Source organism: Polistes dominula, unplaced genomic scaffold, assembly GCF_049000335.1.
Source record: "Polistes dominula isolate Pdom_NZ unplaced genomic scaffold, Pdom_raw_medaka contig_83, whole genome shotgun sequence".
NCBI lineage: Eukaryota > Metazoa > Arthropoda > Insecta > Hymenoptera > Vespidae > Polistes > Polistes dominula.
This window is the reverse complement of record NW_028301032.1, coordinates 458,536-485,630: the sequence shown is the minus strand read 5'-3', so window position 1 is coordinate 485,630 and position 27,095 is coordinate 458,536. Positions and strand designations below refer to the sequence as shown.

The following is a 27,095-nucleotide window of genomic DNA, read 5'->3' as shown; positions in this document are numbered from 1 at the left end:
CTTTCATGGAACAGGTGCCGTTCGGCACTTTTACAGGCCGTTACACATTTTTTCCGTTGCGTATTTTAAATTTACGTATATTTACATATATATATATATATATATATATATATATATATATATATATATATATATATATATATAAATTATATACTAATTAATAAATAATTAAAGAAGACTTTAAAATAATGTTCATTGTAATAGTAATTTAGGATCTTTAATATTAATATTTCTCTGTTCAATTATTCATATGATAAAAATAACATGTGTACAGGATTGAATGGAAGTATATTCACAATTTTGCTAAAACGTTAATACACATCTATAATTGATTTTTAAATATCTGTTGCTATGACAATAGTTATTACAAATTGAGAAAACAAATGGCAAATACATTATATTAGGAAACTTTATTCTTGTACAAAATCTTTTACCAAGTTTTGTACATGGTAATGGAAGATATTGTTCATCGACTGCCAAGAAAAATTTATGTATTTGTATAAATTAATATCTTCTTTGTTAGAGTTTCCTGTGAATTATTATGCGAATAGAATGCAACTGTAGTGACAAAAAAATAATTTAGACAATAATGTTTAGAGGTAAAAAAAATAATCTTGTTTAAAGGAGAAGCAGATATTATAATACTGTTAAGATACATTTATTTTTAACATATAAAAAATGATTTATGTTGCATTAATTTTTAATCATTTGAAAAAAATACAAGGAAACATCAGTACTACTGACTCTAAAATATGTGCCGGCATCTAGCGGTGATACCTGTTACTTTAACTTACCGACTGGTAAAAAGTTTATTACCATCTGGCGGTAATAACTATTACTTTATTTTACCGACCAGTAAAGTACGTGTCACCATCTAATGGAAAAAGTACGTGTGTGTGTGTAAATTACTTTCCTTGATAAACGTCATACGATTTTTGTGTCTATCTATGACTATCCTGTGCTGCCAGATCGTGGGTAAATCTTACCCTCTCCCTGTGCCACTGGGATTGCACACAATGAAAGTTATCCATGTCCGTGTGTTCGGGATATCGAAAGAAGTCGAGTGTAACCGAAGTTGGCGGGCACGCCGGAGTGGCACCTATGAAAGCGACTCGTGTCGAAACACGAGTGTCCGAACACATGGACACTGTGCACCTTTGCAAAATTTGTTGACTAAAAAAAAAAGGTCATCAAGTTTTCGAAATTCCAAATGGATCGTACGCCACGATTTTTGGATCGTACAGGGCCTCAAATTATCGTACGCGTACGATAATTATCGTACGAATGGGATCACTGAGTGGAAGAGACCGTTCGTAAAGACTAGTAACTACTTTTAGCTACTAATAGATGGTGCCACTGTATGAGAAAAGTAAACCATTTCTGACATTTGACTTTGGAAAAGTGTACTTTTTATAAGCAATTCCGCCTCGAGACCATACCGGTGACCTTTGGATAATATGGTAATAATATTATAATAAATAAACCCTACACACTCATCTTATACCCTTGAAACTGTGTATTCGTCTCATTCTCTCGAAACTTAGTTTTTTGAAGGTTTCACTTCTTACACATGTGATTGGCATGTATATGATATTTTTATATAAATTAGAACTTATCTATCTAAAAATTAAAATAACATTAAACACTAAAATTTATTTATTATATATTTAATATAATAAATAGTACGTACTTTTTCCATTAGATGGTGACACGTACTTTACTAGTCGGTAAAATAAAGTAATAGTTATTACCGCCAAATGGCAATAAACTTTTTACCAGTAGGTAAGATGAAGTTGTAGCTAGTACCGCTAGATAGAGGCACATGGTTTACCAGTCGGTAAGTTAAAGTAACAGGTATCACCGCTAGATGCCGGCACATATTTTAGAGACGGTAGTACTGATGTTTCCTTGTATTTTTTTTAAATGATTAAAAATTAATGCAACATAAATCATTTTTTATATGTTAAAAATAAATGTATCTTAAAAGTATTATAATATCTGCTTCTCCTTTAAACAAGATTATTTTTTTTACCTCTAAACATATTATTGTCTAAATTATTTTTTTGTCACTACAGTTGCATTCTATTCGCATAATAATTCACAGGAAATTCTAACAAAGAAGATATTAATTTATACAAATACATAAATTTTTCTTGGCAGTCGATGAACAATATCTTCCATTACCATGTACAAAACTTGGTAAAAGATTTGGTACAAGAATAAAGTTTCCTAATATAATGTATTTGCCATTTGTTTTCTTAATTTGTGATAACTAATTGTAAAATACAAACTTATTATACATACATATGTACAACAGTATTGTTATAATACACGCAGCGTCGATAAAACATGATATAATACAGAAACAGATTGTGTCTTATCTTATAATAATCGTATTCCAATATTGAAGAAAAAATACATTTTTATCTTTACAACATTTTGTGCATAATTCAAAATTATCTGACAAATATATATAATAACAAATACAAGCATCATTTTAGATAATATAATCCAATTGGCATCATAACTATTATGCCGTTATGCTATTTTGAACATTTGCACTATCGGTAAGCAATTTTACGCATGAATGAATATATAATTGATATGTGATATTATTTAAAATATCATAAACGCACTTAATTAATTAATATTTCGATGATATATCGCAAAAAGAATTGTGCAGTGTAGATATGGCTGTTTCTGCTATTATTTTATATATATGTATATATATATATCTATCATATGCTTTTTAACACGTACGTAAAATTTTATTATCTCGATAATATTTCAATTAAAAGAAAATAATTTTTTTTTTAATTATACATACATATACATACATATTTAATTGTACAAGTATATTATATTTATTATAGAATTGATTATTATTTTCCTATGATATGCAAGGATGAAAAGTTGTTATCATTATAAACATTTAATATGCTTATTAAATCTTGCATCCATTACCATTTGCAAACGTGAACAACAATTGCTAAATCAAAATAAAATAAAAAGAATAGTTCATCTCTCATTTACAATTTTTATATCGTATCTATAATCAAAATTATTTTCATCTACACTGCATAATTCCACTTTTATTTAATGTTACATTTAGGCATCTGAATTTCTTAATAGAAGATATAAATTACAAAACTTTAATGTTTCTATCTTATATTCTAATTATATATATATAACATATTAATTAATTTTAATTAAAATCAATTGCGTTCATTTTGTAATACAAATTATACATCAAATTACTTAACGTGTCTTCAATTCGTTAAATAATAAAGATTTTGGGTCAAAACAAATTTGTTTTTGTTTTTTTTTTTTTTTTTTTTTTTTTTTTTTATAGATAATGATTATTATTTTTCTTTCTTTGTCTTTATCTCACAGAATATGTAATATATAAATTTTGTTATCTTTTTTTAACAGAATTCTAATCTTTCGTTTTGTTTTTTATTCTTTCCTTTTCTTTCTTCTTCTCTTAATAATTATTTCGATTATATTCAAATATTAATCTAGAATGTTAATGGGAAAAAAGAAAAAAAAAAGAGAATTATTCGTTTTGTTATTAAATCAACCATTTACACAACACACATCACCAACAAAAAGTATCTCTAAATTTATGTCCCAGCATGTATATACCAATATATTTAAATATAATTATATACTGATTTTGAATATGATATTTAATGAAATAGATGAAACTAATATATATATATATTTAAAGACAAGTATATACGTGGATGGATTGACAAGTTTTGAACCTAATAGAAACAATTTTGTTATTTCAATTAAACTCACTTTTATTAATATAATAAAAAATAAATAAATAAATATAAATTTCATTTTATCGAGGCTCAAAAGTTTTCAACTATCTCTTTTTATAGGTAATGCATTTATGCTTTCAATTTATATAATGTATTCCATGTATAATTGGTACTGTATATGACCGAGACACAAGTTTATAGATACTCTTTATATATACATCATATACACTTTAAATCATGTTTAATACTTATTCAATTATAACTATAAAATTCTTTAAGGAGAAACAGTATCTGCATTTATCTTGAGTTGAATTATGTTAGTTATACATAATATAATAATAAACTCTTGTAAACTTACTAATATATAAATATAAAAAATTATTCACTTTGCTTTTAACATCCTATTGTATCAGGTTAAAGGTAGCCATCGCTAGAAAGCCTTATAACTTTTCATTTTGAATAAATTTGACTTGGCATAACAATCACTTTCTACCATTGAAGATGAAATATATTATCGTTATAATGTACATTTATATAGTATGTGATTCAAGCAGATACAAACTTCCCTTAAGATTGCATTTGTGATTACGAATAACTATACTCCATTATTTACATTAATATTCAACTAAGTTAATATACAAGTAGAAAAAAATCATCTCAATTAAAAAAATACTACGTATCCTAGTCATGCTGGCGTCATAATTTAAGTATAATTATATGAACGATATATATAAGATAAAATTGTAGATTTTCTTTTACTTTTTTTTTTCTTATAAATATTGAACATTTTTTGTTTCTTCTTCATTCTATATTTACATGTTAATGTAAATATATATTATAATCGAGGAGCAATAATGTTTTATTTAAAACTGACTTGCCTCCTCTTAATTATAAACTATTTGTATTACTTTTTCAAAAAATGATATATAGTATAAATAAGAATCTAAAAACTCCGTCACACCATAATTAGCACATCTCAATTAATAGAGACAATACGAGTTGACTATTATTATCACTTCTCTTAGTTAGACATGATCTTAATTTACAAAATTAAATATAGAAACAAATTCTAATATGTATCGTAGTTTAAAGGCAATCTTATTACGCATATAATATTTCATTTCATCATTATGACACACAAAAACAAACTATACTTTCTTCTTACAAATTAGAAATAATTTAATCCACAATCAATAGCGTATTGTGGACCATTCGATATAACTATTTAATATTAATATCACAAATGTTTACATTTATGCGCTTTTGAATTAGTTCAAAAGTGTTGCGCTGTCAAACACTCAGTCATCTCTTCCATAGAGAAACTTTGTAACTATCAGTAAAATATTTAATACCATAAAACAGTATTGTGCCAATATTATAACCAGATCACGAAGGTTTGCAAGATGGAAATTTTTTAAAGCCAATACAAGAAATGGGTTTGCGCCATCTTCTTTTGCTATGCGTATTTGATTTATTGTTGCAATGACTGTTACAAGTTGGTTTTTGATCTTCGCTAGTCCTATCCATTTCTTGAAGTCTTCTTTCCTCTAAAAAAAAAAAAAAATTATACGTTCCAATGTATATTTATAAACATTTATCTTGAGTGTTTAAAAACGTAAAAATAAATGAATCATACATTGAAAGATAAGAATGTAAGCATGACAAAAAAGAAAATATCTGTATTATATAAATTTGTATATATTTGAAGAAAGATAACATGCTTTTTAAAGATAGCCATCTTTAGCATACCATTAAGTTGATGTTCCGTATAATATGTAGGATTGTCGTCAACTCCATAGTGATATTCCATCAGGTACGGTAATACAGTCATACTATGGCATTTACTTCCCCTTAAGGGAGGTAAAGGCACTTCATCTTCTGTTCTAGAATGCCTACATATAGTCCAAGAATGTCTTTTAACTTGTTGCAATGTAAATCTATTTCTTGCGTCTTTTTGTAACATCCCTTCTATAAGAGATCTCAAAGGTTCCTTTACTTCTTCTGGTATTGTATATTCACCTTTGCCAATGTTTTCATATAATTTATATATGGTGTCTCCTTCAAAAGGATACTGACCTGTTGTTATATTATATCTATACAAAATGAAAATGACTACATATTACTATTTCATAAATATTTCAATTAATCACACATTGTCAAACTCACAATGTAACTCCACTGCTCCATATATCTACTTTAAATCCTGAAAATGTTTCACAGCCATTTGCAATTTCGGGTGGTTGAAAAGCTGGTGAACCTTGACCCATTTTGCATGTATCATCTATAGAAAACATATCTAATGCCTTGGAATATGAGAAAAATATTTGATTAAAATATAACAAGCAAAAATGAACATATTTTGTATTTTATACAAATATATTAAAATTTAAAATGCGTACCTCTGCAACTCCAAAGTCACTAATTTTTAAGGTATTATCTAATGTCAATAACAGATTTCCAGGTTTAATATCTTTATGTACTATTCCTTTACTGTAAAGGTACTCTAAGCCATCCAACAATTGAGAAAAATAATCATGTGCCTGCCAAAGTGGAAGTTTCTTCAGAGGTGTACTTTCTAACATGTCCTGTAAAGAATCTAATAAATAGAAATCTAATTGTTTTTAACTCCATGCAATCCTTTCTTATGCTTATTACTCTATGTGTGTGTATATATATATATATTATATATATATATATATATGTACACATATAGAATATATATCTGCTTAATATAAGAAATTATATTTTTTATGAAAGCAAGCCAATATAAACTATTAAAAAAAACACACACACACAAATTACTATTATATATATATCTTCTTTTTTTGAATATTAAATAATTATTTTATTAAGTTTATTATTAATATTAGGCACCTTTAGTTCATTTCTTCTTTTTTTTTTTTTTTTTTACTAAAAGTGTTTGAACAAAAAGAATGTACATTTTAAAAATAATTTATTCCTTTAAATGACATCTTCAATTGAAAAGTTTTAAATTATTTTTGTTCAGAAATATTAGATTAATATATTCGATAAATTAATAAAGATAAAAATGCATAACAAATATACAATAAATTCATTTGAAATTTGTTAAACTTTACCTGTAATCCACATACACAAAATTCCATAATTAGGTACATCTTTCTCTTTTCATCGTTATAAAGAACATCTACAAGGTTAATGACGTTCTTATGTTTTAATATTCTTAATAGTTTTATTTCCCTGTTAATGAACATCAGAAATAATCAAAATGTATATACAAGTAAATTAACCTATATGTGTATAGGATCAGTGTTTGCCTTAGAACTATAAATAAATCTATTTATTCAGTTATTTCTTAGAAAATATAATCTTTCTTTAGGACACGATGAACTTTGTAATGCAATTCTATGATTAAATCATGTAACATGCATTTTAACTTAATTTAACTAATAATATATAAATAGTTAGTTACTGGTTAGTGGTATTTTTCTATATAGTTATCAATATATATATATATATATATGTCTTATTAACATAATCATATTTATAATAAAGTTTGTAATAATGAAATATGATAGAAGTAATTTACAAAAGATGAGAAATTCCACGATCTATGAAAGTAATAATAATAACTAAAACATAAAACAACGTAATACGTGCAAATAAGAATTCTTGAAAAAAAAAAAATGAAAATTATTTGATAGAACTAGTGACAAGTTTTAATCGTGAAATATCAGAAGATAAACAAATAGATATGTATAAATTGTTGTCAGCACACAAAGTTTATACACATATATTCATATACATATTATTACATGCTAAAATAGCATACCGTTGAATTTCTCCATTAGGGAGTTTAAGATGTTTTTTCTTTTTTAGAATCTTAACAGCTCTTCGACACAGAGTTTCTGAATCCAGTACTTCTTTCACCTTACCATAACTACCTTCACCAAGTACATCCCCCATAACATATTTACCGATAAATTTACATTTTTTCTTTTTTTCCTCATATATGATCTGATCTGAATCCACCCTATGGAAAAACATGTTGATTTCATCCAAGTCATAATTAGGATCATCGTTAATCCACTTGACTGGTTCGATGTCTCGAAATATTTCATTGTCTATTTCTTCCTCGTCTGGGTCACATATCGTGATCCGATTGTCCATTTTCACAATTCTAATTTAAACTTAAAGTCAGACTAAAATCACACAAAATTTTAACCTATAATACAACCGGCACCACTACTGTTGTGAACTACGGCCAGGGGAGCCAAACTCGTAGAAAATGTAGGAAAATAAGTAGTAACAGGGCTTTGGGATAACGCCTCGTTCATTTAATAGGTGCGCCCATGTTCCCCATCTATCTGAGCGCCATCTGGTAGACGATTTTTAAAACTATTTTCCATGCTACCAAATAACTTTATGTTAACGATAGTAATTACATTGCATATATAATTGATAAACCATTATTATTTATTTAGAAATCTTTATTATCGAATTTTTTTCAATTACGAGATATCGAATTAGAAAAATCGAATGTTTGTTTGTAATATTATGGCGTTAATAATACCCTTCAAATTTATCATTTGAAAATTCCGCCGAAAGTGCATTTGACGTATCGGCAGAACGTCACTAGACCATCAACGCCACCTGGTATCACTTTTTATACGCTTAGCCTATACAATTTTTTTTAACATCTTGACATCGCGTTCGGTCTATTAATTCTTGCGGTTTTTTAACCAAAATCTGATGGATGTGAGATCTGTCACGTAATTGCGACATTAGCGATTAAAACGGTTAGATTAGATACGTCTTCGTTGTTTAACGAGAGTTTGTTTGAACATATATTAAGGAAAAAAAATATTTAAAAAATGAGCGAACTCGTTTGGGGAATAAAAAATGGTGATCTCGAGCAAGTTCGGGATATCGTTGAGAATAAGGCAAATATGACAATATTCTTTTATAGATTTGTAGAATCATTTTTACAAATTATAATGTTACCAAACGTTAAATATTATTACGAACAATTATTTTTATCTTGTCTTGACTGCTTTATTTGAGTAAACCAAGTTCGAATATATATCAACAGTACTTTGCAGTACTAATAAAAGTAATCGCTTAAATAACAGCTGCAGCAGTTTTTCTTTGTAATTATCTTTTATGATAACGCGATATCTCGGTAATAATGTTATATCAATTCTTTTTAGCATATATTCCTTTTTTAATATATACATATATATATATATATATATATATATATATATATATATATATATATATCTTGCATATTATCTTTTTCATATATTACAAAATAAAATGACATAATTTTATTATAAAATATTTAATCACAAATATCTTTATTTCAAATTAATATTTAATATCTTTCTTGTCTCACTCTTTCTATATATGCATATATATATATATTTATTCAACAGAATATCGATGTAAATCAAATGATCGATGGAAGAACACCATTGCATTATGCTGCAGATTATGGACAATACGATGTAGTAAGATATCTTTTGGAAAAGGGTGCGGATGCTAATGTAAGTTATATCTTTAATTTTCTTAATTATTATAACGCAGTGGTATACTGCATAGATACAAATGAAATGTTTACAAACGATTAAATAAATGTCTTGTTTACTGTTCATTTGTTTAGGCTACAGATAAACATGGGATAACAACATTACTCGCTGCAATTTGGGAAGGTCATACGCACTGCGTTAAGCTATTATTAGAAAAAGGTGCTAGACCGGATGGATTAACTCCTGACGGGACAAGTTATTTGAATGCTGCCGAAAAAGAAGAAATTAAACAACTTCTCAGAATGCACTAGCAGAAATCCAAACGTATATAAGGCGATAACTTTTTTTATTCTAGTATGTTAAAATGTTCTTAAATATAATATCCGCGATTGCTTTGTTTTTAATTTCGTGCATACTTTTTAACTATCATATTTATCTATTTTAAATGAAAGCTGTCAGAAATATGGGGGTCACAGTTTTATAATGATATATCGCACACGGAAGATATAGGTACATAATCAGAAAATTATTTTTTTTTTTTTTTTTTTTTTTAAGTAAATTTTCAGTTATATATTAGTAAGTAAATGTTCTAAATTTATATTGTGTAGTAATACCTTTTTATGTCTTATTATGCATTTTAATTAAGTTTATTTTTTTCTTATTTAACCAAGTATACTGTAGAGAATATTTTGATACATTCTATAAAATGAATTCATTTTAATCTATTTATTATTTGTTCGTTAATATCGATCATTCCTATCACATAATTTCTTTTTAAATGAGCTGTTTTAATATTATATTTATAATTTTTTTAGTAAAATAAAACAAAAAGATTTTAGTTACAAAAAATTAAATATTAAGTATTATTAAAAAATGAAAATATGTGAATTATATATATTATTCGAATTATTTCGTGATTAATTTACTCTTTCAATACGGATTTAAACATTAATTATATATTAAAATATTGCAAATGTGTTAGTGAAGATCATATCTCATATATAGACATATATATGTATATATATATATTGTCTTGGAAGATATATAAAAAATGTACAATAATCAAAAGTCATAAGTCATTAGAGCATTGTTATGAATTTTGTTGACTTCGTCAACTTCATATACATGGCTAAAAGTTTATTAGAGTGCTGCGCATTCAACTGGCCTATTCTATGAGATTTAATGCTAACTTTACTGGTATGGCATTCATCCACATGCATCCCTTTTACTGTAGGTGGTACAAAATTGAACAGGTTGTTTAATAGCAAAGTTAGCAAAATATAATAACACACACGCAGATATCTGCTTAGTGAAACAGGCTAAAGAGGAAAAGACTGTAATATATAATCAATGAATTTATGCAATATATAACAATGTGTTTTGTATATTTTTGTTCTGTTTTAATGTTATGTCACATTTGGATGTTTGCAAAATGAATACATGTATACATTGATAATACAATCGTGTTTATCTTTTCCTTTTAGAATTTGTATAAATAATTTTCATGTTTCCTTGTGATACATAAGATCTATACTATCTATACTATCTATATTTATCAAGTTATCTCCTTATTCCCATTACATTATTTTTTTCACACTGTACATGTAACGTGTAAACACAAATTTATATCACTGTTTTTATTATTATTATTTGAAAACATGAATAATTCTCTTTAAATTCTTATCATTATTTCATTTGTACTTGTAATAACGTATATTCTTTTTTCCTAGTATTCTCTCTGCAATTGTATACTATTAAAAAAGAAAACGTTTTAATTTCTATTTAAAAAAAATGATTGATAATATATAATAATGATTACATACCTTAAAGTAGTCGGCCTCTGCAATTTGATGCACCGCATTTACAAATAATTACTTTACCCGGTATACTACCTACGTCATAACTATAATTCCATGTTAATTCTTGGCCTGCTCGAATATAATTCAAAGCAAAAAATGCCACCCATGGGAAACGTACATCATGCGTATCTACAAATACGTTTTGAACGAAAACGTTTGGATCACAGGAATGCTACAAAAAATAATGTGACGTTTAATTTCTGACACAACGAATATTTAAAGAACATTTATAATAATTTAATAATTTGTACATTTAAGTAACGGCCTATATTTCCTGTTGTTTTGGCATCCATGATGTAAACAGCTTCATCCTCTCCATAAAAATCTCTTACAGATTTAAACTTTGGTCTATCTAATTGTAAAGGTTCTATCGATGGATCAAATCTACTTGGTACACGTCTACTACTTCGATTTTCTTCTTCGTCGCTTATCGTCACCGTTTCGTGATCCATTGTACGATTTTCAAGTGAAGATGATTTAGGAATAAGATTTTCTAAACTTTTTGTAATACTTCCATCTTCGCTGTTTTCCTCTGAACCATCTAAATTAGATTCACCTCTTTTACGTTTTCTAAGGCGTTTTCTAAAATGTAATAATTAAACATGAGATTTCAAATAATTATAATAAAATAGTTTTCTTTTGAAATTACCTGATAGAAGATTCGTCCGAATCTACAGAAAAATTGACGTATTTACTAATGTTAAAATCTTCATCAGAATCATTTGTAGTATTTTTAGCGTTATAATCTTCGTCACTTGCACCATGTTCTTTTTTCTTTTCTTTCACAGGAGTTAAAGGTATTTCTGGATCAAAAACATCACTTTCGTAACCTTCTTTCATCCCTTCCACAACTTCAACATAATCTAACTCTGCAAGATATTCATCTCCATAGTTTTTTCCACCTTCATTTGCACCCTATGCAGCCCCCCCCCCATGGAAATATATATTATTATATTTATTTATATATAATACAATTACACATATTATATTTCTCTCATTTAGTTTTATACCTGTTCAGTTAATAAACGTCCAGCATAAATACATATAAAAGAACCTAACGGAATGTCAGTAAGACATCTTATACCCCAACCTCGAGGTGCCGTTTTGAAAACTTGTAATTTTAATTTAAGTGGATGTTGTACAACTCTATTTAAACAAGTTTTTACGGCACACTTACATCCAGAATTACATTCGTAAATACCAGTTGTCACTGGTTCTGGTAAACGTTTATAAACGTAACCAACAGCAGTATTTGGAACTCTTCCCCCTAAAGTTGCTCCCTGTATTGTCAATTGCCAACATTGACATTTTGTTTTATCCTGTATAATCAAATTTTAAATTAAGAAAATATATTTAAATTAAATGATACATAAATGATATGTTTTTATACAAGCAAGTATACATTTATTACCTGACAATCATCTTCGCAATCACAACTACAAAGAAAATTTGGATCTAAATTTAAATTTACTCCTTCTGTAGGTTCTCTTTGAGTACTATATCTAATAGTATCGGGTAAAGCATGATCTAATTCATTCACACAAGGTATTGGCACATTTTCTATTCCATAACTAAGATCCTGTAAAGCAACAGATACTTAAAATTATATTCATTTAATAATAAAATTGATTTACTTACTTTAATATTAACAAAGCATTTATCTAAAACAAACTCTGCCAAACAATGGACCCAAAAATCAAAATCAAATAAATCTACAGACATTGGACTATTAGTTTGACGAAGATAAAAATGAAGTTCTTCCATGTTTCGTAATCTTACACCACATGGTGCTTGATACAATATAACTTTTTTGCATTTTGGAAATTTACATAATTGTCTATTCCAACCACATAGTAAAGGAATCGAAAGGGGTGAGTAACCTTTCAAATCATCTGGTGTGAAAGATATACTTTGTATGCATTTCGGTCCACATTTATGAGGAACGAATTTTTTCGTTTGAATTTCATTTTGCGTCTGATAGTACTATAAAACAAAAAAGAAAATATATTTTCTATTATTTCAATTATATTCGTGCAATTTTGTTGTTGCATAGTTAATTGCATTTAATATTACTTACAACAATGCTATGAGAAGATTTCATTTCTAAAGTAGGATTGCAAGGAATTACATCTGTCACAACTGATTTTTTGCTAGTACTTTTTTTAGCTACAGCACGAGACTGCAATGGTGCTATTGTTGATTTTGGTGCATTGACACTTCGATTTTCATTAAATTCAGTGTCCGATGGCTTATCATTAAGGATATTTTTGATTTCCTCATCTATGTCTACATTGGAAGTATATTCCACGTAAGGTAAATTGTTTTTCTAGAGAGATAAAGAAAGATAGATAGATAGAGAAAAAGAAAGAGAGAAACAGAAAGAATAAAGGCATACATTAATAAAGAAAATTATTTTTATAATGAATATGAAATGCTTACATTAGAAATAACGGGAATACGATGACGACTAGGTGCATTGAGAGAAGTATGATGACCCTGCTGCCTTGCATTTGCTTTTAATAGTTCAACATATAAAGGTCCTAATCTGGCAGAGCCTCTATAAATCCATTCTGTTCTTTGATCTGCATCAAATTGCATTTGCACAAGACTCGCATCTACTTGTTTAACCCTTGCGACCCACCATTTACCATTCCATTCGGTTTTTACTATCTGACCATTTTGTAATTTTACCATCGGTCTTTCCGGATACGTTTCCATATATTTTTTTACAAAATCACGCGACTCACTGGCTACATCTTCCCAAACTCTAGGAGAACTTTCAGATACTATCAAGATATCTTTGTGCGTAACATATTGTACATATCCATCGTCAAAAAACACCAAATATCTGTACTTATTTGTAGATTTAGGAGGTTCTGCAATGACACCGCTATAAAAATTGCTAGATTCGTTTTTTTCTCGATATTTTTCAAAATGTTCTACATCATGAAAGACAGCAACAACTCTTGTACCGACAGGAATTAAAACTTTACTGGGTACTGCTACAGCAATTTGTTTGCCAGAGACCGACTTGATAGTCGAACTATACTTTTTTTGGAATAATCTTACTCGACACAGTAATGGATTTTTGGTTACTACATTTATTACCTAGAAAGAGAAATTAAACGTATTACGTGATATTGCTTTAGCATTCGTATTTCTTTTCTGCGTTACCTTTCCTTTAATCCATCTCATGAGAGGATGTTTCATGACATAGATTATGGTGTCAGGTTCTGGTTGTGGTCTAACAAGAGGACCAGTAGGAGGTAAATTCAAAGTAACTATTTGTTTAGTATCTCTTTCAATGGGTAATATATCTGGTTGAGTCTCTTGTTGCAATTTGGAAGGCGAATTACGTACTTGAGTGACTTTTTTAGTCGCTACAAGTGGATAAGTCATATTTTCTTCATAATCCATACCTATTTGAAGTTCCTGAATCATTCGAATTTGTGGCCTGAAGTCTTCGTATAAACTATTTCTTAATGTATCCAATTGAGTAGTTAAGGCTTTGATCTCATCATCAATAAGTTTATTTTTTTCTATAAATAAAATTCAATATATTCAAATAATAAAAAAAAAGTCTTTTAAATCTTTACTGAAAATATTATCTAACGTGTTTAAATACCATCAATTTCTTTCCACTGTTGTGTCAATAGATTTTTTGCTTCCCCTATTTGATAATCCACATTGTATTGTTTAAAAAGTGATTGCAGTGTTATATCCAACTTTTCTTCTAAATCCAAAAGTACTTCCGTTGGTACATAAGTATCTGAGAATAAAAATATTATAAAAAATATTAAAATAATAATTAAAATAGTAAAATGCAGTTTATTAAATGCAGCTTTAACTAAAACATAATTTAACCATTGTCATCTGTTTCTTTTTTCTTCTCGTCGTCGGATTCATCACTGTCGGAAATTTCTACTTCGACCGTTAGATCTGGAAAATCGCATTTCAATAAAGATTTTTGTTCCATTAATGCTGCTACTAATTTCTGTCAAAAAATAACAAGAACGTCTATTTAGTTTTGAGTAGAAAACAAGATGATATAATATAGATATTATAAATTTTGTAAAAATATCTTTTACATACTTTCTGATGTTCCAAAGCTATATCAAAACATTGTTTGCATATTAGTTTAGGTTTGGTTTTCTTTTCTGTATTGACACCATAATATGCACATGCAAAGGATGGTGCAGGTTTCATATCAATTCCTGAATTACATTTAAAGTTTATACAATTAGAATTACATGTATTAGAAATCTTTGGATTTTTCATTTTATTATTGGATACTTCTTCGTCTGAAACTAATTCGATTACTTCCATCGTGAATGATTTTTATTCAACTCTTCACCTCTAAAAATAGAAAATAATTATATAGATTTCTTTATATTTTATAATAAAGTTTTTCAACTTACTTACCTAATTATCGAATAAATTCAAGATAACAATTTCAAATTATTTTCTTCTTGGATTACTTAAACATTGCAACTTTTATCATTCTTATTTTAACATTCAAGACACTTTGTTAAAAATGCATGATTATTTATAAGATTTATTATTTACAAAATTTTATCTTTTAATCATTGATTTAAAAAATATACTTCTTGTACTGTATTATAAAAGAAATACTTTTTATAATATACAGAATAATCAAAATGTTTCCTTTGGTATTAATAAATGAATGTATATATATATATATTTTGTGGTTATGATCAGTGATGCCAGGACGTAGGATTTTTCCCACGCATGCGCACTATCTAATCCTTAGTAGTCGCCGTCGAGCTGTGACGCGCATGCGCACGAAGGTTCTCACGTAGAAGAAAATCCCACGTCTTGATATCATTGGTTATAAACATTTGGCGCCATTTATAAATGCCGGGAATGGAAGGAAAATGTAAACAAAAAAGGAGTTATCAAATTTGAATAAAATTTCTAAAAATATATAATATTTCGAAAAGAAAGAACAAATGTCAGGGTTTCGTCTGGGTTTCTAAATGTAATGTTTAATATTTTATGATTTATTTTAAATCAAAATTTTGTATATTATAAAAATCAATCATAAAAGAATTATCTTTAATTTTGTCACTTAGTTCAAATTTTCAAAATTACCTATAATATTGTTGATTACAAGAGACTATTATTTATAAAACTATTTAATGTGAATTACTGTAGATATATGTCGAGGGTCAAAGTGCTAACGTTAACTATACAAATTATTCATTTATTTCTCATTACTTATTCAGGTATTTGAATTTTTTCTGCAATACTATTTAATATACATTATTGTAATAATATATGTTACATACATGTGCTCTTCTTTCTTTGTAGAAGTACAGTATTAAATTTAACGATCCTAGAACATGAATGTAAGAGCACGTTAAATTTTAATTAACATAAACCTTTAATCTTTTCATTATTAAAAATAATATTAACAATAAATTATTCCGATATCCTGTTTTAAAAGTATCAATAAATAAATCTATAAATAAAAAAATTAAATAAAAAATAATTATTCGGTACGTTAGACAATTAAATTATATTTGGTAGTTTTTGTTAGCACACTTACTTAAAACGATTCGTCAGCATTAATACGTGTTAAGAACGTCTTTTTATAATGAATTCTTCTTTATTCATCACATACATTTTTGGCCTGAGTACACACATACATACACTTTCTCGTTTCTTTATTATTATAGCTTATCCTAAAATATCTATGTATATTTATAAGAAGACCGTTTTTGCCTTTTTTAAAAATTCATTTTCGTTTGCTATATGAAAAAGGTATTTATCTTATCTTAGAAATAGCTGTTTAAAACGTACTATTATAAGAAGAAACATTGATGTACTTATCTGACAATAATAGTTCTTAAATAAATTGACTATTTCAACAACATGAATTATAAATAATTTTGTAGTTTTGCTATTGTATTGCGTTAGGTCGACTTGTTTTTTTTTTTAACCTTTAATTAATTCAATCGATTGTTGATTAATTTGCAATATTTATTAGTATATTAGCCTATTTCAATTTTGTTGAGAAATTAATTTACACTTTTTTATGTTTAATATAGGTTTTCTTGTAAAAATTACTGAATAAATAGATAAATATCACTGTGTTAATTATGAAGAAATATGTTAAGACCTTTGGGACTCCACAATCCATCACCAATGTGAATAGAAGATAAGTTATTATTATTCCAAATTGAGTCTGTAAATTGATATTGGATAATTAAATAAATTTTCTTTATTATAAATCGACACGATAATTATTTATATCTATATCATTTTTATTTATTATATGTGGCTTACCAATTGTACCAAGGTCATATATTTCTTCCACCAGAGATATTTTTTATATTTTGGGCCCAATGCAGATATTAAATAATACGTATACATTATGATATGAACTGCAGCATTGATTATTCCTATGAAAATACCTTGTTCACCTGGAATTAGTTTGAGATAACACCACGAGAAAATTGCTGTGATGCTATGATGATAAATGTGTAGGAAAGTCAATTGGTTCTGTTTTTTTCGCAAAATAAATAATACCTGGAAAAAGATAAAAAGAAAAATGAGAAATGAAAAATAATCTAAATATTTCGAAATTTCGTGGAACTTTTAAACAGGGGAAGAGAGTAGTTGGAAGCTCTGATTAATCTAAAATATAAACGATTCGTGCAATAAAACTTTTAAATTTAAAAAAAGAAAAAAAAACATAAAACAATCGATGCATCGAGCTTATTAAATTTTTATTTTCAATTAATTTATTCAAAGAGTCTGAATACATCGTTATCTCTATCACCCTGCTCAAATGAACAGGTTAAGGGAGTATTCTGGTTTAGAAATTGGAAAAAATCGATTTTTTTTTTTTTCATATTTTCAAAGCTTAACCTTTAAGAATATGTCCTTAAGAGGATTTTTCAAAATTCAAATTATTTTCGGAGATATAACTGTTTTAGTGACGCAGCATCCTATATCCTAGCCTTATTACGCGAACTTTGAATGCGTTTTTCTCGAAATTGTTTTTTCTCTCACGGTTGTCATGATATCTCAAATTCTAGTAAACCGATTTACTTGAAATTTGGTGAGAGTTTTCTTTATGTATTTCTCTATCGTACTAACTAAACTCTTACAACAATTTCCAATTTTTACTATTTTAATAAAATTCGGAAAAGTAAAAAAAGTAGTAAAAAAAAATGTATATAGTAAAAATGTATGTAATGTATATTTTTGTTATTGCACTTGAAAAAGTACCTAAAATTCATGCCTCTAGACCAGAATACCCCTTTAATAATACTAAGAAATCGATAAACTATAAATAAGAATATTAAAAATAAATGCAAAGATAATATTCGATAATAATCGCATAGAAATGATAAATATGTTAATGTGATAGAATTAATAAGTTTCCTATCCTGTTTAAAAATACTTCAAATGATTATTAATTAAAGACATTTCAACATATTTCTTGATAATAAATTCCGATATAATTGTGCAACAGTTTTAATTTAGAAAAACGTATGAATAAAATAGCCCGCAGGTATTTCGTCATAATAATTGTCATCATTTCTATATTTGTTTTCGTTTTATAGCATCTTACCGTATCTAAGAGTTCGATAATCTTAGAGAAGAAATACCACCAGGCAGCTTTTGACAACTGTAATGATAAATAAAAACAATTTTAATTATAATAAATAAATTAATTACAGAATGTTTAAATGTCCCAAGCCCCAGATAAAGGGGAGGTTTGGTAGGTTCGAAAAATAGTCGCCATCAGAACTAATAAAATAGTTTAGTGAGGAATAACAGGATCAAGTCCTAAGAAGAAGAAGAAAATAAAAGAAAAGAATTGACTAACCTTTGTTTCTAAAGATCCGTTCTTAGACAATTGATGATTTTGCAATCTGCATCCTTTCGAATGAATTAAAGCTGATAGATCAATACTTGTAACCTGGAAATGATCATCACACACATATAAACACACACACACACACACGTGTATATATATATATATATATATTTTTTTTTTTTTTAAACAATCATTATATTACATCGTGATGTATTAATTCATCATACGATTTCTATTAGAATAATGTTCTTACCAAAGACGCTAACCATATATTAAATATGATTAATGAAGCATTATAAATGATTAAAAAGTTTTTTAATTCAAAGGCAGGACGATTTTCCATTAATTTCGGGCCAATTTTAATGACGAAAAGTAAATATATCGACACTATGGAAAGTATAGGTCCTGGTGAACTCATTAATGGCCACGAATCGATCGTGGGATCTAAAATAATGAAAAAAGATATCTCGTTGGAATTGTTAATTTTATTTATTATTAAAAAATCATCGAAAGGTTAATGTTAATATTAACATGAATTAAATAATTCATCATGTTGATAGTCGCATTAGCAATGAAAATTATTTTATTGAATTGCACGTACAATATATTAAATAAGAAAGTGCATTCTTATTAACCCTTTTTTTATGCATGTATATATTAAATCAAATGAATCAAATGTATGAATTAATAAGACGATCATTTTTGTCCTCTTACACAATCAAATATACAAAATTATAAATAATAGTTATAATTAATAAAATATATAAGTAAATCAAAGGAGTTAGAGAAAAACAAAATTTACCTCGAAATTCTTCAATAATTTCCTTGTAATCGGTCATTTTTAATGGGTTGGTATTATAATAATAATAATCGATAGATCGATCTTTATGTTAGTTAAATACAATTTATCGTAGGTATTAAATTTAGGAAAAAATAAATAAATCAATCAATTAATCGAATATATATTACGGTCTTTTTCTTCTTCTTCTTTTTTTTTTTCTCATATGTAATATAAAATTTGCAAGATATGAAAAAAAGAAACCAAGAAAAAAAAAAAAAAGAAAAAAATGTTGGTTAGAAGTTTTGTTCGAAGAAGATTCACTTACGATGAGAAGTCACCGAGTAAAAATAAGGTACTGAATGTTTTACCGGTAAGTAAGTCATTGTGGAGGTTCCGATTTCACCAATCTTATGCCATCCAATCGTTTCTTAGTTCTCCTTATCTTTCCTTTCTCTCTGTCTCCTTCCTCTTCCTCTTCCTCTTCCTCTTCGTATTCGTATTCTTCTTTTCCCACTTTTGGATTTTTTTACTTAGATTTTTTATTTTATAGTATGTTTATTAATACATAAAGGTGCATAAGACCTTGGATATATATATATAGATTCCGCGATAATTAAGATATTCAGAAACAAAAATCAGTACACATGAAAGTTTGATGTTGAATATCTTTTGAACGCTTAATTTAATCGCCAAAACATAAAACACCATTTTTATAGAGCAGTTAATTTCCTACAAACATTTGTATTGCGCATTTTTTAATAGTCATTTATTGTCGAGTTATAAAATTCATAAACAAAAATGAAATTTGTCTTAAAATCATCAAATTTAAATCTTCAATATCATTCAAATGGTAAGGTTTTCGGAAAAAATATAAGATACCTTTTTTGTAGAGCATTAAATTTCCAACAAAATTCTTCCATAACATTTTTCTATGCAATCAATTAATGATGAGGTATGAATTTTATTCCATTGGACTGAGAAAAAAATAAAAAACTGCGATACGGAGGATCTTCCTATTAAAATTAATAGCTCATATTTGGTGAGAATTGTTTTAAGGTGTCTAGCAACCCATTTTTCCGTGTCACTTGTAAAAAAAAAAAAAATAAGTCATTTTTTTGACCCACCCTAATATATATATATATATACTCCTATTTTTATTTTTTTTTCCATTTACTAAATATTACAATAAAGAATATAAAGTTTTCCGTTATATTTAAATTAATTCTGTCTGCACAAAACACTTATACGTGCTATTTTTATTTTCAAATATGTAAAACTAATATATTCGATTGCAACTTTGCCATGTTGCTAATTTTTTTTTATTTTGCAATCAATCTATCGGTACGAAAGGTGAGAAGTTTAAATGTGAATTAATGATATATAAGAAATAAAAATTTATAGCATTGTGAAAATAAAAATGTAAAGTTGTTCATTTAATTTTGTTTCTTTTTTTTTTTTATGTTACACGAAATTTTTTTTACTTTATTTTCACGCAAGGAGATAAAAGTGAATTTAAATAATTTTCTTATTATCTATTACTTGTATGACTCACTTTTGAAATAACTCTATTATATATATTATTTTTCTTTTCGTTTGTTTGTTTGTTTTTTTTTCTTTCCTGAAAAGATAAACCATATCAATGGACAATATGACGTGTAGGCTTTTTTTTCTTAACGATATAAAAATGATACCTCTGCCGCGTGTTATTAGAACGATACAGCATATCAACTAACAAATAAACGTGCCAATTTTTATAGTAATAAGAAAATATTTGTTTTCGCATCGACTCGAAAATGACATAATTTCGAACGTTTTGTGTAAATCATTTGAAAAAAATAATATTTATTTATTGACGTATTATATTCAGTGATGATTAAAAAATGTATTAAATGATGTAAACAATAATCTAGTTCGAAAATTGCAAAATGAAATTAAATGACGTAAAAAAGAAATATACAATTTAAATATTTTTCCCTTGAAACGTTTGAAGTACATTCAAGAAAAAGAAGAAAAAATCAATAAAGATATATTTGTTAATTTAATTATAATGTATCTACAGTGTATATTTAAAACTAAATATAAAAAGTCAGTAATTTTGGATACTTTGAAAATAATTATGTCATTTTAAATTTCATTTAAATGAAAAAATTATTCATTTTAAATTTCATTTAAATGAAAAAATTATTCATTTTAAATTTCATTTAAATGAAAAAATTATTTATTTTAAATAATTTAAATTTAATAACGTTAAATTGACTAATGCTAAGTTTGATTGGCTAAGTGATTTATTTTTCTTTATTTATTTTTAAGAATGGTATCGATGAATAAATTCAAAAGATAAGAAATATATTCTGAAGAGAAAAAGAAATGAAATATGTCGGTATGCTGTAACACACGTGGAGTTATTTGCCAAGCAATTGCAAAAATTAAACATGTTTATCCGGAATAAATTTAACTTTGCGTGTGATGACAATTATGACAACGATGATGAGAACAAACGATATCCATACAGATTATTCATAATTTTAAATACTAGAAATTCTTTGGTAAATCATCTTATCGATATTCCATAATGTCGTCATCGCATTATCATTTCTTTAACTTGAATTGTTTATTTCTGTGGTTAATGTTTTATGTAAAATGTCAAGAAAAAGAACAAACCAAAATTATATTTTCAGCAAAAATGATATCTCAAGATAAATTTTTTTAATAACATCTATTTATAATTATCACGAACTATATAAATTATTAATATGCACTTCTTATGTTATATTTTTATAATACTTTTTTTATATACAATTTTAATTTATTGTTCTGTTCTTTTTACTTGATCAAATTTGTCATTTCTTATTTTCTGATCTAAAAATATAGACCAAAGTAGAAATGTGTTATGTGTCAGTCATTTTTGTCTATATATGTGTGTTCATATATATTATTGGTTAAACGGTACTTGAACTTAACGCCCATGTTCATTTTCTTCATACCTTTTTTTTTATTTCAATCCTTTCGTCACTGGTTACCAGTTGTTCGGTCAACTTTATGAAAGAAAGAGAGAGAGAGAGAGAGAGAGATAGATAAATATTTGAAAATAAGTGGGTCAAACTACTTTGTTTTTCTTTTCTTTTCCGAGCAACGGTGAATAAATCATATGCGTTTCTAATTCTTAGTGTAGTGAGATATTCTATGATGAAAAAATTGACTTCTTCTTCTTCTTCTTCTTCTTCTTCTTCTTCTTCTTCTTCTTCTTCAATGATCGAAAAGAAAAGTTACTTTTTTTTCCAGTTTTATCCCAATCCATAATAATATGATCAGAAAGATCAATTTTCTATAAGACAACGATAACAATTTCATTTGTACTTATTGTTAAAACGTATCTAAGCATTTTATTCAATTAGAATGAAATTTTTCGAAATAATTTATATAATTATAAATAATGATCGTATATATTTTACTATAAGCAGTTTTATTTGAAATGTTATTTGAACTATAATCCTTTTAAATATTTACCTTTTTGGTATTTTTCTATTTATACATTCGGTCGCGTTAATGTAAATCGTACGTCATTTCAAATTTTTTTTGTACTGAATACCATTTATACGGATATAAAACTTTTACTGTTGCGCTGTTTTTTTAAAGTCTAGCAATATAACTATTTATTACATATTAAGTTTGACGCTATTAAAATATAAATAATTAAAATTAATTTTAATAATTAAAAATTTGTTCATATGTTTATTCGTATTACATTTTCGTGATTATCGTTTAACTATTTACATTATATATATAATTAATATTCTCATGAAAATATGTGAGGTATCAAATATAAAGAAAAACATTTGTATGATAATCTTACCTATGAATTATTCAACACATATGTAAATGAAAATATAAGCCGTTTATTTTGAAAGTGGCCTAACTCCATTTTCCAAAAAAATCGAGTTAGTTACCGTAATAGTTACATTTTTACATGATCTTTTCATTCTGAAGCAATTTGTTACAAATATAATTAAAATCATGAAGATTTTGTTTGTTCAAGAAAATTTGCTGATCAACGGAATGATGAAAACGTTTATTTTCAAAGTGGCCTAACTCCATTTGTCAAGTATTATTTTCCGATTGCACGTGGTTATTGTACAACTTCATGTTATGTATCAATAAAGCATTTGAGGTTGCTTATATTCCAAGTAAATATGATAATACTTTATTATAAATATAATGAGACAACAAGATTTTGTATGAACAAAATTATTAGAAGACGCAATTTTTAAATGGGTAAAGAATTCTAATGAAGAATCAATAAACTGGTTAAAAATATGTTGGATGCGTTTTGTTAGAAATGAACCATATAAAATTTTCTATAAGACATCAATGAATGAGAATGAAAATTTGAAAGTCCTGAATTTATTACCACGTCAGAGTAAACCAAGAAAGTTCGAAAATATTGTATAGACACGACTACATTTTTATCAGACTGATTTTTTTATCACTGATATTTTTATCAGACAATTAGAACAGTAAAATTCAAGGACATAATTATTGACCTATTACCATATATACCACCGGAACATCATGATTTCTTCAAATCCCTTTCATACACAAAATATAGATGAGTAGTAAATTGTTTTGTAGGTATGTAGTAATTGTAATTTTGTAATTGTAATTTTGTACGTTATGTAGTTAAAAAATGTTTGGAATCGCATAAATTATGTTTCTGATATGTTTTAAAGATATGTAAAATAAATTGAGTATTGTTTTTTTCAATTTGAAGCATCTTAAATTAGGTTGAATGGAGTTAAGTCCCTTTGAAATTGTATAACAAATGAAATTGTTGATTTTGACTGTGGCCTAACTCCATTCGTGATTAGAAAACACATATTATCCATTTAATAATTGTCATTATTTTAACAGAAATTATAAATTGAACTTATTTAGATACACTCAAGCAATATGACTGATTAGTACCTTGTACGTATATTTTTAATCGCATTGAAATGCAAACTCTTAAATATCTCGATTCGAACATAAATGGAGTTAGATCACTTTCAAAATAAACGGTTGATATAATGATTGATCAATTTGAATATTATGTGTATTAATTAATTCGATGAATAAAAGAAAGGAAAGAAAAGGTCAAAAAAATATAAAACGAAAAAATATTAAAGAGGAAGTAATTAACATGCAACAAAAATATTTTCGATTCTTCACAATTATATTGAACCGTGCATACATTTCTAAAGGAATGTTGTTACGTTTCTTCAATTATGTATTTTCATTTATTTTTAATTGTAATAATACGTATAAAAAATATATTTCTTCTTTCATAAATAATATACACAATGATTACACAATAAGTAAAAGAATATTTAATGTTTAAATAATTAAAATATAGATTTTATATTATGATAAACCATACGTACGATATAAATTTCCCAATTAATTACTCAAATATTATCATAGAGAGAAAATTTGTTCAAGAAAATTTATTTGAAAAGTTGAAAAAATCGATTATTTTAACGAGTCTTAATTTTTCCATTCGACGATTCAACGTTATTTTCATCGATTTTATTCGATACGTTATTTGCATAGATTTCAGTTGACTTTTTATTCTTTTTCAAGTAAGTGTTTCTATAAAACCTAATGAAAAGTAACATCATTAAGAAATTGTGCGGTAAAAATAACGTCGATATTATTTTGGGAAAACCACAATTTGGTGTCAAAATAGTCAGTGTATGTTGCAATGCTAATAAGGTGAATTGTAAGATTTGCAATTGGGTGACATATTTTTTCCACCATATTTTACCCAACTTCAACGACGCTATTAGATAATAACTGTACATGATTATGTGAACTATCCCATTGATATAACCTGAAATTATAATTAATAATTGATTATAAGTTAAATACTTTCTCTACTAGATTTAGTTTTCTATTTCTCTTGTAAATTACCTAGAAATGTTGCCTGTCCACCTTGTACAAATTTCAATGATATCCATACGAGCAAAACCATTCCGGCGTGATGATAAACGTGTAAAATTGTAATTTGATTTTGTTTCTTTCGTAATACAAAAAATATTGTATCAAGGAGATCAAGTAACTTTATTAGAAAATAATACCATATCCCATTTAGTACCTGCGTTTTATATTTTATTTTTTTTTTCATTAATTATAATTATATATCTTATAATAATAATTACTATATTATATTATAATTATTTTACTGTCATGGCTTCCGGAGTAGTTGAATAATCAATGGGCTCGCAAACAAATTTATATTTCCAGAACCATCCAATTTGTATGGTCTGTAAGTATACATAAACACATATACAAATCATATATATATATATTTATAATAAATATTTGTAATAAGTATTTCATTGTTATCATTGCGTTAGACTAAATTTATTCGATTTTTTATAAGAACTTTCCAATAACTTACTATAATAACTATGTAAATATTTGCTATGATTTGTATAATATTATAAATTATCAATATTTTGAGTAAATTGTATGGTTTCCTTTTTCTCATAAATACAGGTCCGAGTATATAAATAATACAGAAATAAGCAGCTATTATGCCAAAAATGTTCCATACTGATTTAGTGATAATCCAATCGTTTATACGATGTTCTAAAGAAAAATAATTATTAAGAAAAAGAATAACTTATCTTTGTTTATAATTTACATCTAACGATTTATATCGATATTTTATTTTGTTGTCGACGAATAAGATGATTATAAACATTAAACAATAAATATATACATGCATGCGCACTTGGATTTGCACTTGCACATGCACATAAAAATAATGATAAATTTTTATTACCTCCTAATGAATGTAATTTAGAAAACTCCTCGTATATATAATCTATTAGAATCACCATAATTGATTTTTATTTATATCACGAAAATATGTGATTTTTCAAAATGGTATAGAGAATGTTAATTTAGAACAAAATAAATAAATAATTAAATTTAGATCAAATTAAAAATCAATTTTAACTTTCGAATTTCTTTAAATTGTTTTTTTCAATAATCGAAATCATTTGTTTTTATATTTATTTGCACTTATTTTTATAAACAGAATAAAACAGTTTAAGTTAATAAAGGAAACCATATACAACAGACCGGCACCAAAGGTTTAAAATATACTGTGGTCATTTCATATTTCATTCTACTAACATTGCTTTATAAATTGTATTCTAATGAATTTCTCAAATGAAAAAAAATTTCTATTTTTATATTCAGTTAATTTAAATCAATACATTATAATATTAAGTAACTGTATAGAATCCACGCATTTGTCTATATAATAAGGAATAAATA

General features: G+C 26.4%; 5 protein-coding genes across 7 annotated transcripts; 1 reads left to right on the top strand and 4 right to left on the bottom strand.

Moving 5' to 3' along the window:
* Nucleotides 1-1,333: 1,333 nt before the first annotated feature.
* Nucleotides 1,334-10,741, top strand: LOC107071068 (myotrophin). Of its 2 annotated transcripts, none has more exons than XM_089174368.1 (3): nucleotides 1,334-1,460; nucleotides 9,188-9,298; nucleotides 9,415-10,741. In XM_089174368.1, exons 1-3 carry the CDS (start codon nucleotides 1,458-1,460, stop codon nucleotides 9,589-9,591), a joined length of 291 nt encoding a protein of 96 aa, XP_089030494.1. In that variant the 5' UTR covers nucleotides 1,334-1,457; the 3' UTR covers nucleotides 9,592-10,741. The 2 variants fall into 2 exon arrangements, with proteins under 2 accessions (XP_089030494.1, XP_015185235.1); XM_015329749.2 differs by lacking the exon at nucleotides 1,334-1,460 and adding an exon at nucleotides 8,427-8,692.
* Lkb1 (Lkb1/serine/threonine kinase 11) lies at nucleotides 2,221-8,108 on the bottom strand. The gene is made up of 6 exons (XM_015329795.2): nucleotides 7,582-8,108; nucleotides 6,869-6,989; nucleotides 6,170-6,355; nucleotides 5,937-6,073; nucleotides 5,520-5,863; nucleotides 2,221-5,317 (listed from the first exon to the last, which is right to left on the bottom strand). Exons 1-6 carry the CDS (start codon nucleotides 7,917-7,919, stop codon nucleotides 5,157-5,159), a joined length of 1,287 nt encoding a protein of 428 aa, XP_015185281.1. The 5' UTR covers nucleotides 7,920-8,108; the 3' UTR covers nucleotides 2,221-5,156.
* Nucleotides 9,807-15,901, bottom strand: egg (SET domain bifurcated histone lysine methyltransferase eggless). Of its 2 annotated transcripts, XM_015329745.2 has the most exons (14): nucleotides 15,562-15,901; nucleotides 15,232-15,495; nucleotides 15,004-15,133; nucleotides 14,765-14,908; nucleotides 14,314-14,678; nucleotides 13,579-14,247; nucleotides 13,217-13,465; nucleotides 12,778-13,122; nucleotides 12,551-12,718; nucleotides 12,150-12,458; nucleotides 11,789-12,054; nucleotides 11,391-11,721; nucleotides 11,104-11,311; nucleotides 9,807-11,031 (listed from the first exon to the last, which is right to left on the bottom strand). In XM_015329745.2, exons 2-13 carry the CDS (start codon nucleotides 15,463-15,465, stop codon nucleotides 11,105-11,107), a joined length of 3,417 nt encoding a protein of 1,138 aa, XP_015185231.1. In that variant the 5' UTR covers nucleotides 15,466-15,495; nucleotides 15,562-15,901; the 3' UTR covers nucleotides 9,807-11,031; nucleotide 11,104. The 2 variants fall into 2 exon arrangements, with proteins under 2 accessions (XP_015185231.1, XP_089030493.1); XM_089174367.1 differs by lacking the exon at nucleotides 15,562-15,901 and having other exon boundaries at nucleotides 15,004-15,156; nucleotides 15,232-15,361.
* Nucleotides 15,902-16,749: 848 nt separating this feature from the next.
* Nucleotides 16,750-20,204, bottom strand: bond (elongation of very long chain fatty acid james bond protein). Its single transcript, XM_015329747.2, has 6 exons — nucleotides 19,794-20,204; nucleotides 19,245-19,435; nucleotides 19,001-19,093; nucleotides 18,743-18,799; nucleotides 17,449-17,691; nucleotides 16,750-17,347 (listed from the first exon to the last, which is right to left on the bottom strand). Exons 1-6 carry the CDS (start codon nucleotides 19,828-19,830, stop codon nucleotides 17,186-17,188), a joined length of 783 nt encoding a protein of 260 aa, XP_015185233.1. The 5' UTR covers nucleotides 19,831-20,204; the 3' UTR covers nucleotides 16,750-17,185.
* Nucleotides 20,205-24,960: 4,756 nt separating this feature from the next.
* On the bottom strand, nucleotides 24,961-26,712 carry LOC107071067 (very long chain fatty acid elongase 4). The gene is made up of 5 exons (XM_089174365.1): nucleotides 26,596-26,712; nucleotides 26,209-26,399; nucleotides 25,991-26,071; nucleotides 25,719-25,902; nucleotides 24,961-25,638 (listed from the first exon to the last, which is right to left on the bottom strand). Exons 1-5 carry the CDS (start codon nucleotides 26,651-26,653, stop codon nucleotides 25,283-25,285), a joined length of 870 nt encoding a protein of 289 aa, XP_089030491.1. The 5' UTR covers nucleotides 26,654-26,712; the 3' UTR covers nucleotides 24,961-25,282.
* Nucleotides 26,713-27,095: the final 383 nt, after the last annotated feature.

Excerpts from the sequence above, each read along its gene's own strand:
- egg (XM_015329745.2), bottom strand. The coding sequence starts at position 15,465 with ATGGAAGTAATCGAATTAGTTTCAGACGAAGAAGTATCCAATAATAAA. Across the intron at positions 13,466-13,578 it reads GTATTCCCGTTATTTCTAAT|AAAAACAATTTACCTTACGT; the intron begins GTAAGCATTTCA and ends TTATCTCTCTAG. Across the intron at positions 12,719-12,777 it reads AATGCTTTGTTAATATTAAA|GATCTTAGTTATGGAATAGA; the intron begins GTAAGTAAATCA and ends GTTGCTTTACAG.
- LOC107071068 (XM_015329749.2), top strand. The coding sequence starts at position 8,624 with ATGAGCGAACTCGTTTGGGGAATAAAAAATGGTGATCTCGAGCAAGTT. Across the intron at positions 8,693-9,187 it reads GGGATATCGTTGAGAATAAG|AATATCGATGTAAATCAAAT; the intron begins GCAAATATGACA and ends TTTATTCAACAG. Across the intron at positions 9,299-9,414 it reads AAAAGGGTGCGGATGCTAAT|GCTACAGATAAACATGGGAT; the intron begins GTAAGTTATATC and ends TCATTTGTTTAG.
- bond (XM_015329747.2), bottom strand. The coding sequence starts at position 19,830 with ATGACCGATTACAAGGAAATTATTGAAGAATTTCGAG. Across the intron at positions 19,436-19,793 it reads AATTATTGAAGAATTTCGAG|ATCCCACGATCGATTCGTGG; the intron begins GTAAATTTTGTT and ends TCATTATTTTAG. Across the intron at positions 19,094-19,244 it reads ATATATGGTTAGCGTCTTTG|GTTACAAGTATTGATCTATC; the intron begins GTAAGAACATTA and ends GATCATTTCCAG.
- LOC107071067 (XM_089174365.1), bottom strand. The coding sequence starts at position 26,653 with ATGGTGATTCTAATAGATTATATATACGAGGAGTTTTCTAAATTACAT. Across the intron at positions 26,400-26,595 it reads TAAATTACATTCATTAGGAG|AACATCGTATAAACGATTGG; the intron begins GTAATAAAAATT and ends ATTTTTCTTTAG. Across the intron at positions 26,072-26,208 it reads ATATTTACATAGTTATTATA|ACCATACAAATTGGATGGTT; the intron begins GTAAGTTATTGG and ends GTATACTTACAG.
- Lkb1 (XM_015329795.2), bottom strand. The coding sequence starts at position 7,919 with ATGGACAATCGGATCACGATATGTGACCCAGACGAGGAAGAAATAGAC. Across the intron at positions 6,356-6,868 it reads TTTGTGTATGTGGATTACAG|GACATGTTAGAAAGTACACC; the intron begins GTAAAGTTTAAC and ends GATTCTTTACAG. Across the intron at positions 5,318-5,519 it reads TACGGAACATCAACTTAATG|AGGAAAGAAGACTTCAAGAA; the intron begins GTATGCTAAAGA and ends TTTTTTTTTTAG.